The sequence below is a fragment of the Rousettus aegyptiacus genome, unplaced genomic scaffold, assembly GCF_014176215.1.
Source record: "Rousettus aegyptiacus isolate mRouAeg1 unplaced genomic scaffold, mRouAeg1.p scaffold_m13_p_4, whole genome shotgun sequence".
Classification (NCBI taxonomy): domain Eukaryota; kingdom Metazoa; phylum Chordata; class Mammalia; order Chiroptera; family Pteropodidae; genus Rousettus; species Rousettus aegyptiacus.
This window is the reverse complement of record NW_023416307.1, coordinates 28,614,190-28,625,947: the sequence shown is the minus strand read 5'-3', so window position 1 is coordinate 28,625,947 and position 11,758 is coordinate 28,614,190. Positions and strand designations below refer to the sequence as shown.

Genomic DNA, 11,758 nt, shown 5'->3' with positions numbered 1-11,758 from the left:
ATGTTACAGCTTTCGTTTTGAAATCTGAAGCCAGCCAACAGGTATGCTGGCCCCAGGGCCTCTGGGGAAGGGCCCCTTTGCAAGCAAACTTCAGCTGCAAACTGTGCTCTGTCTGGGGCCACTTGTCATGAGCTACCAAGCAATCTGCAGATGGCCACCGCCCACACTGAGCTTGGAGGTATCTCAGGAGGCGAAGCTATAAACTGAGGCCAGCTACTGCTAGTGTTGGGTTTGGGGCTGCTCAGCAAGATGTACAGGGTACAGCTAGGCCAGATGCTGCTTGTTTGGGTTTTGTGAACGTTTGAGAGATTTTAGGAAGTTTGAAGCATGAGCCAAGATAGGCCATTTGTGTGGAAAAAGTGCCGGAAGTGGCTTGGGTGGGCTGCAATTTGGGTGGGTGGGGGTATCATGGAATCACCAGGGCTCAGATATGGTGTCTGCCTGTATCTGCAGGCTGGGAGCAGGGAGGGCTCAACTAAGATACAATAGATTCTACCAGCACTTTCGTCTAGAAAAAAGTTGCCCTTCCAGCCCTTACCCTGAAGCCACATAGAGCAGTTCCTCCCCATATGTCCTTGGCACCCTTCAAGTTGCTGCCCCTGTGCTGGACTCAGAGCGAGTGAGTTCATCAGCAAGTAAGTCCATGTATGTGCTCTTTAAGAGAAACTCCTGGGACTCCCATAGCCCTCTATCTCACTCAGCCACAATCTCTGGGATATTCTCTTCTTGGCACTGGAACCCAGGGCTGGGGAGTCTGGTGTAAGGTTGGGGCTACTAATTCCTTTGGAAGGACCTCCACAGTGGAGACAACCCTCCCAATTTTTATTTGTCATATGCAGATGTGGGACCAGCCCAGTTCTAGTTTCCACCCCTCCTACCAGTCTTGAGGTGGCTTCCTCTGTATGTCCTTAGTTGTAAGACTTCTGTTTAGCTAGAATTCAAGCAATTACCAATGACGGTTTACTGTAGTTTAGTTGTAATTTTGATGTTGCCATGAGAGGAGGCGAGTACAGCAACTTCCTACTCTATCATCTTGACTGAAAATCCCATAATTTTTTTTCTAGTTAATTCTCTGGTGACACACCAAAGGGTGTTTTTTATTATTAATTTGCTCATATGGCTTATTTGGGAGCTTTTGAAAACTTGGTTGTAGTTTAGATTTTACTTGCATCAGCAAAACATGGTGATATACCAGGCTGTAATCCACATTAGGCTTGTGAAATCAAGTGGATTTTAAAAGACATGGTAAATAAACTATATCTATAATCTAATGCATTTTGCCATGAGCCATACAGAAGATGTTCAGTTTGCATTCTTTTACACTGTCGGTAGAGAAAAACAAATTAGAAATTTTGTGGAATGCCAGTCTTCATCTCACTTGTTACTGCTTGTTATGTGTAAGTGTATGATGTTAATTTTCTTTGGTGCTTTGATTCTACATAACTACGAAAGATGTAAGATGTCCAGAAACATAACTGTTTCCAAATTTCACCTAGAGGTATCTTTATATCACAGCTTCCAAAATGAAAAACAGAGCTGTTCACATGTTCAGTATGTACTTTTATTTTAAATACCAGCACAATAAACACAATGACATGACAGGACCATCACCTCAATAATACTGATGATATTTCTTAACAAATTGGCTATAGTTTACATACACTGTTTTTATCTGGAGCTATTTTAAATATTATCTCAAGACATACTGTAAAACACAAATCTTAAATATGTACCAGTTGCAAACATAATGTGCGTAGTTACTATTTCCGTTGTTATTCAAATGAAATGATTTAAAGTTCCTCAAAATCATGTCCACTTATGTTCATTGTTTCAGGATGCATGACTCGTCCCATGAATAGGATTGTACCTGTATTGGGTTAGATGTGAACAAAAGAGGGGATAAACAACAAAAAAGGGATATTCGTTTCCCTTCTTGCTTATAATTAGTAATGTTCTAAAAAATGAAAATATCGATAAATTAATTTCATTTAACAAATCATTTGAACATTAAGAATTATCTGATAATGTGGAAAATGTTCTCGATTTTTAAAAATTATTTTTTAACCTATTAAAAAGTCTGTTTCCATAACAGACTTACCTGTTCTCCTATTCCTGATTAGAAAGAAAAATGGATGGTCGACAATAACTTGAGGATACAGCACAGCCATCCTACTAATTGCAATCATTCCTACAGTGCAGAGAGAAAGCAATTATATGTCTATGGATGTACAGGGACTTATGAGTAATTTCTGCAAGTCATCTATTTTTAATGAAAAGGCAATAGTTTACAGAAAACACAATTTTAAAGACTTAAGAAAGAAAAATTATGAAGGTGCTAACATTTCTACTTGACTTTAAACACGGACACACACACATACACACACACACACACACACACACACACACACACCCCATGACACTACCCATGGTTTCCTATCTCTACCACACCAAAAATAATAGGACAATTTATTCTGCCTGTTACAGAATTTTTAGCCTCGGTCTCAGATAAATGCTCATGGCTTTTACTACAATGCCCTTTGAGTTAAGAAAGAAAGAACACCCACCCCCAATGAAAAACTAAGAGTTTCTTTATATTCTTAATTCATTACTTGTCGGCATTTATATAGCAAATCACCAGGCTTCTAGTAAGTGGCCAGAATGGCAGTGATTAAAGGGAAAATAGCAGCGAGAGATGCAATGTGTTTCCTACGGCTGGGAAACTGAATTCCCTTGAGATTCTTATTATGGATGATCATTTTATACTTGCTGCAGGGTGATTCAATTGTCAGAAAAAGTCACCATTACATAATGTAAGATTTTAAGTGTTCTTGATGCCTGAGACTACTGCGTTTCTATTTTCTCCTGAAAATACTGTTTTAACTGGTACTATACTTTTAATGGACAAATTTATGCAAAGGTAGAAATAATGTGTGCAAATATGATGTGTTACATTTTACGTGGGGGTGGGAATTTGACTAAAATTCTTGATGATGAGATTGAAACAAATCCAAACAAATAAAAGGAGAACAAAAAGGCCACAAAAAAATCATTCTCACTTAACTAGGGTAGTCAGAATGATCAAAATAACTAGGGACATTTGCCATTTTACTTTAGACATGTGATTTATGTCAATTTTTTTGAATTATTTATTTAAAATTAAAATTTTATTAGTATTATTGGTTAAAATTATTTATTACACACTGCCATATACTCTTGTTTATATATGTGCTTTTAAAAAAGATCAAACCTTTTCTCTGACAAAATTAAAAACTAACTTCCACAAGTAATTAAGTAAGAGAAAAATGTTTAAATGGGCAGCAGGGAAATATTTAAAATATTGAAACAGGCAGCAAAGCCGGAAAATCTATTCTACAGGGCTGCCAATATCCTCCTGCCTCTCATTAGAGGGAAAACGGGAGAGGGAGCCACTTTGCACGAGGCACGGGAGGAGTGAATGCTTCGTAGCCTACTTAGAAAATTCTAGCTGGGGTCAGCATCGGCTACACTTCTAAGTTACAGCAGAGCCAGTACAGAGTCAGCTTTTTGGCTTGGTTCTAAAAATGGCTCCCATCCCATACCCAAGATTGCTTCAAAAATACAAATCTAGAAAAGGTAAGAAGATTTTAGAAAACAACTTGGCACCTGAGGAGGCAGCAGCTTCGGAGCCTTCTTCATTAACCTCTATGAAGGACTTGTGAATCGCTTTGGAAAGGAAAACCTCTTTGTTATCTGCAAAAAAGAGAGATAACAGAAGCATTTCTTCAGAATCAAAGATAAGGAAGCATTTTACCCTTTAGTTAAATGGATTTTTAAAAAAATGTCGGACATAAGATACTGATATGTGATACAAAGATAATGATATAAAACATGAGATAATGTTGTAAGATTACATTTATGATTTGAGAGAACAATTGAAAGTGTGTATTCTGATTTGTCTTCATTTTATATTTTCTTGTTAATTTTCCCCTTCATTCTTATCAGTAATTTTCCCATTGTTTGTTTCTTATATTGTCAGAAAAAGAGGAAAGTGGCTCTGTTTTAATTGCAACTTCAAATCGGTTCATAATTCAATATAAAAACATCTTATACATGCTCTAATATGAAATTAAAAACACAAAAGGAAAATAGGTAGAAATACAGATATAACTAGAATAAGAAATTAAGAAATTAAAAAAATGTAATCTCTAATTGCCATAGTAATGTAAGAAACTTTGGCAAAAGAATAAAATAAAATTGATTTCTAAGTTGTGGAAATGTGAATATATAAAAAAAAGTTACTTTCTATTCCACTTAACTGATTTATATGAGGAGTATCTTAAAGATGAAGGAAATAACACATTTTCAGTATTAGGAAGACTGTTTTCTCCTTTCCATTTATTGTCTTTCTATTTATGGTTACTTTTAAGTTAACAGCTGTTATCTGCTGCATTGTGTTCTCTTAAAATACATGTGTTGAAGTCCTAACCCATAAGACTTCAGAATGTAACTGTTTTTGGAGATATACTCTTAGGTTAAAATGAGGTCATTAGGATGAGCCTTAATCCAAAGACTGGCATCCTATAAGAGAAATTTTGGACAGATAGGTAGAGAGGGAAGACCATTTGTGATGGATAATTTTATATACGTCATCTTGACTGGGTGCCCAGATATTTAGTCAAACATATTCTGGGTATCTCTGTGAAGATGTTTTCTGGATGAGAGTAACATTTAAATTGGTCAACTTTGAGTAAAGTAAGCTACCCTCATGATGGGGGTGGACCTCATCCAATCAGCTAACGGCCTTAGTAGACCAAAGACTGACCATCTCTGAGCAAGAAGAAATTCTGCCAGCCTACTGCTTTTGGACTTGAACTGAAAGTTCTTCTTGCATCTCCGGCCTGCCTGCCTACTAGATTTTGGATTTTCAGTCCCCACACTATATGAGTCAGTTTCTTAAATTACTCTTTCCCTCCCTTTTTCCCTCTCCTTTGATACATAATTGATAGATTATAGATGATAGATAGACAGATAGATAGATGATAGATAGATAGATAGATAGATAGATAGATAGATAGATAGATAGTAGATAGATAGATGATAGATAGATAAAAATTAGATATAGATATATAGAGTTTTCTTGTTGGTTCTGTTTCTCTAGAAAACCTTGACAACACGCGAAGTCATGCAGAGAAAGCAGCCATTCATAAGCCAAGGAAAAAGGACAAAGAAGAAATCAACCCTGAAGACTCTTTGATCTCAGACTTCCAGCCTCCAAAACTATGAAAAAATAAATGTCCATTGTTCGAGCAATCTGTGGTGGTTTGCTATGGCAGCTGGCAGCCCTAGCAAACTACACAATACAGTATCTTTCAGTCTTGGGTTTCCAATTTATTTCCAAGAATCCACAAAACAAAAGCAAATAAGATACCTCAGGTACAAAAAAAAATTAAAAAAAGGAAGGAAGGAAGGAAGGAAGGGAGAGAGAGAAGAAAGAAAGAAAGAAAGAAAGAAAGAAAGAAAGAAAGAAAGAAAGAAAGAAAGAAAGGAAGGAAGGAAGGAAGGAAGGAAGGAAGGAAGGAAGGAAGGAAGGAAGGAAGGAAGGAAGGAAGAAAGATAGCACAGGAAGCAAGATGGTTTACTCAAGTTTGTACTCTCCACCCTTTTTCCAATTCCAGGAAGTCTAATTCAAATTTAAGATAAATAGCTTTGTTGCTGATGCCCAGCACCATTCTGTAAAAGCACAATTGATTTCCCATTAGGCTGCTCAGTTAAGACTTCCTAAGCAACCAAATCCTACTCACAACATAAGTTTTCCTTTCAAGTTTTCAAAAACACATAATTATCTTATATGGATAGGGAATGATGTTCAACATTTTTGGTACATCTGTTGCACAGCACCTGCTTATTTTGAATGAGTCCCAAGACAACTGAGAGGCATCTCTAAATACTCTTTTAATAGGGATATTACTTCCCTCAGCTCATATTTAGTATTCAGATATAAGCACTGCATTATGAAATAGTCCATTTTACATAATATGACATTTTCTTCTTGAATGCATTTTATGACTATAAGAAAAATAAAAAGTAATAAAGTTTCTACATTAAACAATTAAGTATAATTAGCTCTCTCAAACCCAGAAGACTAGTTTTTTTTTTTTTTTACAAATAAAAGGAAAAATGTAAATTGCATTTATAACTAGTCAATATGTTTAGTTGGCAAAACAAACACATGAATTCCAAGATAGTAAAATATATCTACTATTTAGTAGTTAACTGATGCTATATTATTTTTCAGACTCTGCTGTCCATTTTCATTAGTCTGACAGTTAAGGGAGGATCATCCACCAAGAGCCAATATTATGGCCTTCAATGAAAAAGTGACAGAACCCAGTTCCTAAAGGGTGATGAGTATCCACATTGCCAGCTAAACCCTCTTCAAATATTCTTAGGGGAGTTCTCAAAGACACCAAATGATATTTCAGCCACATCAATTTGTACAGAAGAAACCACCTTCAATAGCTCCTGAGCCTGACAAGCTGGCAGTTCTATATACCTTGAAAGAAGGAATCTCATCCTTTCAACTCTGGCCTCTACCCCTAAGTGTACCCTCCTTTAGCTATCTATCCTTTCGTATGCTTTCATTTACCCACACAACATGGTGCTCGGGAGGTATACTGTAAGGTACTGTGGCAGAAAGATCAAGAAAGCAAGGATGCTGAGGATTCTTTCCAGAGAGCCCGTTATTCAAAAGATAATGAAATGCACAAAACTTTAATACCTTTAATAAGATACATGAAGAAGAAAGAGTGATTTCCCAAACAATATTAAGACAAAAAAGAACATATCTAAATTTACCGAAGTAAATTTTTTTAAATCACAAAAAATTCTATGCATAATTTTCTGCAGATAAATATTAACCAACTTTATGAGGTATAATTTATTTACTATAAACTGTATCTCTATACAATATAGTTTGATAAGTTCTGATAGATGTATATATCTGTGAGCCCACCACCACAAATAAGATACAGAATATTTTCATCTCTTTAAAAAGATTCTTATGCTTCTTTATGCAGATAACTTTGAAAATGAATAGGCTTACCATCAACTGGACACTTTTATAGAAATGTATAAATTGTAAGTTGAACCAATGAAAAATATAGATCTAAATAATCCAGTAACCATTTAAATACTAGTTGAATCAGTTGACAAAAACTTCCCCTCAAAACTAAAGACTCCAAGCCTGGATGGCTTTCTTGATAATTTTAACCAAAGCTTTAAGGAACAGATAGAAATTTCTGTTACGAAACCATTCTAGACTCTAGAAAAAGAATAAAAGTAATCTGTTATCTACAGGTAGTCTTATTTTGCTATTAAAATTAAACAAGGCAGTCTAAGGACGAAAATCATTAACTAAATCATCTATTAATATGAAGGTAAAAGTTTTTTTTTTTAATCATAAAATTAAACCCAGCAAGATACACAAATACTTTTTTAAAATGAGTTTTAAGGGATGTCATAGTATGTCATGACACCACTGTTGAAAATAGTTCTATCAGTCTTGAGTTCACATTAAACCTTCCTCTGAGATGACCTTATCAATACAAACCAATTTAAGCCACTGCCCTACTTAAAACCCTTTATCCCCTCTCCTTCTTGCTCTGCCTTCCATCTCTCCTTCAGAATATCACATCCTGTGTGGTGTTCTTTATGCAATAAGAGGAACTCCATGCTTTATTCACTTAGCATTCTTCACTTCCTACACTAGGCTCCAGTTTATTTGAACTGCAACAGCCTGAACATACCGCATTTTATCACTTCTGTGTCTTTGCTTCGCCAGAAACTCCCTCAACCCTTGTTGTACAGTCAGATACCTAATATACTTTTAAGGCTGAGCTTTGAGGCCTATCAGGCTTTTTCTGCTCTCCTCTGATTCCTATCCTCCACTAAAGTAGAACTGACTACTGTCTCCCACTGAATCCAGGATCTAATTCTATTGAAGCCTTTAATAATATATCATATTTGTATTGATCTCTCTCTTTCCCGAACTGTCAACTTCTTTAAAACAAGGATTGTGTCATTCCCCTTAGAATCCCTGGCTTCTAGCATTCAGCAGGCCTAATAAATGAACTATGCTAAGTAGAGGGTGTCTCCTGGTAATGTGTAATTTTCCAGTATTTAACCCAGTCCACATTATAAACAGAAACTTATTAATTGTTAAATGAAAGGGGTCAGCTATTTCACATTGTAAGACTTTGGATGTTGTCACTCTATGGGCAGACACCATGACCACAATTCTGTTCACAATTATAGCTATAAAGTTTATTCCTGTAAGAAATAAAACATATGACACTAATCAAAAGTAGATGCTCTAGGAAAGTTGATGAACAGCACCAGAGAGGGAAAGAATACAAAGACTATACAGTAAAAGATTTAACAATCTAATCAAGCAGATGAGCAAAGGGAATGGGATCCAACAGACCAGTGTCATCATGCAGATTTCAAAGACAGCAAAATAAAAATCCAATCAATGTTCCAACTTCCAGGGGTGATTAACTGCTATGTGATGGACAGCAAAGACCTCAGGACACTTAACCTTCAGAAAAACCTTATATACACTTTTGGATTTACATGTAGAAGAAAATGCAAGGAAGAAGAAATCACATCGCAGATAATGAGGGGGAAAAAAAGATTATTTTTCTTTTGGAGCAAACTTCAAGCAGTCACATTAAAATAAAATATAAGCCAAAAGTGGTTTAATCGAGAACATGTCTATTGTCATTAAATTTTAGAAAGGGATAGAAGCAAGTTCATAGCTTCCTATGCTTGCCCTCTAATGTTGCTTATCGTCATATAATTACATGTCAATGCAGCCATCTTTCCTGCTAGGCCATACACTTACTGGAGGGTCTGGACCTTGCTTGTCCTACTTATCTTCTATCAATTCTTTGCACACTGCCAGGCACCAAGTTTGCACTCAGATGTTTGATGAGTCAGAATGTGAGGAGAATTAAGGAGCATTATTTTACACTGATGAGCTTGTCTTAGTGGTTAGAGAAAAGTTCACTATTCTCCAACAAAGAAAATAAATACATCAAAGGCAGACAGAGCTATCAAAAAAAAAAAAAAAATCCATACACTGGCCCCAAGCAGTCTTCTTTTTCTGGCCACAGCAGACATTGCTGCCAAATTACTGGTCCTACTATCCTCTGGGCAGCATGGAGCCAGACTTTTCATACAGATAAGATAGGAATGGGGCCAGCAAATCCTACATTCCCCAGAGAAGAGCTGGGCAATAATTCAAGCTCTTCTAAAGAAAGCAAGGCAAAATACTTAGGCATTCATTCAGTCACTGAGCAAATATTTATCAAGTACCTTGTTTATATGAGGTATTATGCAGGGAACCAAAGGCTCTAAGTATCTGTGATTAACATAATGCTGGCAGGATGGCCATCAAGCAAGTGGATGCCATTACTTCCTTTGTGGCACTGTTCCTAAACATAGCCAATCTAAATAGATTTCTGCGTCAACAAGGACATGCTTAAAATAACAAAATGAAGAGAGTTCCATAACAGAACCCTGGAATACCAAAAGAGGCTCTGTACTTGAGTTGCTAAAATATTTTTAGTTTCAGTCTTACCCATTACAGAAAGGTTTCTAGAATTTGAGCTGCTTCAAGGTAGAAACAGTGTTTGTTTGTTTGTTTGTTTGTTTGTTTCTTTATTTCTCTGGATAGATTTTATTATAGACCAGTAAATATTCATTCATTCATTCATTCATTCATTCACTCATGGACTAAGCACCTCCAATGAGCAAAACATAGTTGATGCGCTGGGTATACCATGGTACTAAATAGTTCCTTCCTAATGGTGGAAATCAGACATTAAATAACCAGGACAATAGAAAAGCAAGTCAAAATGACCACAGTTTCAGAGTGTGGTAAGTGTAATTAAGAAATAAAAGAAGGTGATGTGGCGGCTGGTAACTAGGACAAGGAAGAGGAGCTACTTGATGTAAGCTGTGAGGAAAAGCATGTCTGAGAACGTCAATTTGAGCTGAGACCTATAGAATATAGAAAGGAGCCAGTCACAGAAAGATCTCAGGGGAGCTTCCGATGGAAGGAAAGCTAGTGCCGAGGCAGATACAAGCCAGGTGTGTTTGAGCACCCAAATAAGGTCTGTGTGGAAGAAGCATGGGGAGTGAGGAAGACCGGAAATTTGGAGCAAGGCAGGGCCCAGCACCGTTTCCTCACAGCATGAACCCACCCAGCATCTATCCCACTCCTCACGCCGTGCTGGGCTCTGAGGACAGAAAGCATCTATGACACAGCCCCTGCTTCTGAAGAGCCCTGAGGTCAGACACATATGTGAACAAAAATCTAAGGAAAAGGTAAAACGTGTGATCCCTTTGCACTATGAGAGTCTGGATGAGGCAAAGTAAATCATCTAGAAAGGAAGAGTTATCAGGGGAAGCGGTGACATTCGTGCTTGTTCTTGAAGAATAACTAGCAGGGCGAACATCAGAGAAGGGAGCAAGGGTGTTCCAAGCAAAGGATTATAGTTGCAAAGTGAGAGACATAGAGGGGATGGCCTGAGATGCAATTGGGGCCTGGGCTATGGGAAGGTGAAGAGTGTCAGGGGATGTGCCTTATCTTAAGAGCTTGGACCATGATGCTAGAGAGCTGGGCTTTGTCCAGAGGTAACAGAAAATGACTGCTTTGATTTTAGAAGACACACGTGGCAGCAGTTGTAAAGGGCGAATTGGATGAGCGAAAGGTTAGGGGCAGGAAGATCAAGTTTATTAACCGTTGCAATAGTTCCAGCAAGAATGCAGGAGCAGAAATGGAATTATGGCACTGCAAGAGAAATACAGCCCTCTGGCTTCCAGGTGCAAGGAGAAAGAGAACAAACAAGGGCAGGATGTAACAGTCAGTCTAGCATAAATCTAAGCACTTGAGTCTGACCTGGATATGGCTTTTGCTATGTCTTCTTAACTCCTTTATTTTATTGGCTCCTTTATTAAAACTCGTACTTCATGCTGAAGGATTTAGTGCTCACTTTCTCCTTCTTCTTACACCTTCCGAGAGGATTATCTATTAATCCAAATACTGACAGTCATTTATTTCCATTACAAAAATTGCCCTACTCTATAACAGGATACTCACAGCAACTAGATGAACATTTTAAATCCAGCCTGAGAAGAAAATAATTCTCAGCACTCTCTAGATTCCATGTTTATTGCATGAGTCTTCACTATGTTTTATGTTAATGAAATATAGAATCAAAAGCAATGGACATCAAATTGAGATGAAAAATAAATACAATAAACACAGAGCACTTCATCTTGTTCATTCATTCAGTGAGTATTAAGTGTAAAGTGGTGCTGGGTGCTTTCTATGCACAAATTCTGGCAGGGGTTATCTGATACATAAATCATGATACTATAAGATCAGATGTGATGCGTGGCATAAGAAGTACAGAATATTGTAGAATTTAGAATTATTATTTCTGGTTGTTGTAAGCGTGATGGCTTGATAAAGTTTGAAATATTAGAGCTGAGGCTTAGTTCTAGAGGTATTGTAGGTGAGAGAGATTTCATTAAGATGGGCGCTGGGGAAATGTGTGGTATAGGGGAAGTGTTCGGTTTGGCTGGAACTCAAGCTGTGTCTAAGGAATCAGCCAGAGTTAAGGCTAGAGGGAGCTGAGGTCTGAATGCCCTGCAGTGGGTAGTGCACAGCAGGCTGAAAGGAAGCCTTGAACAGGAACTAGAGTGATCTGAG

At 37.2% G+C, this 11,758-nt stretch overlaps 1 protein-coding gene across 6 annotated transcripts in view; it reads right to left on the bottom strand.

The window, feature by feature from the left end:
- Window positions 1-921: 921 nt before the first annotated feature.
- SERPINI1 (serpin family I member 1) overlaps window positions 922-11,758 on the bottom strand; it is a 65,941-nt gene continuing 55,104 nt past the window's right edge. For all 6 annotated transcript variants that reach the window (XM_036218797.1, XM_016148145.2, XM_016148148.2 and 3 more), the window contains 3 exons: window positions 3,643-3,729; window positions 2,099-2,188; window positions 922-1,867 (listed from right to left, as the gene is read on the bottom strand). In XM_036218797.1, coding sequence (XP_036074690.1) covers window positions 1,791-1,867; window positions 2,099-2,188; window positions 3,643-3,729 — 254 coding nt within the window. In that variant the 3' untranslated portion in view covers window positions 922-1,790. The remainder of the gene's footprint in view (window positions 1,868-2,098; window positions 2,189-3,642; window positions 3,730-11,758) is intronic.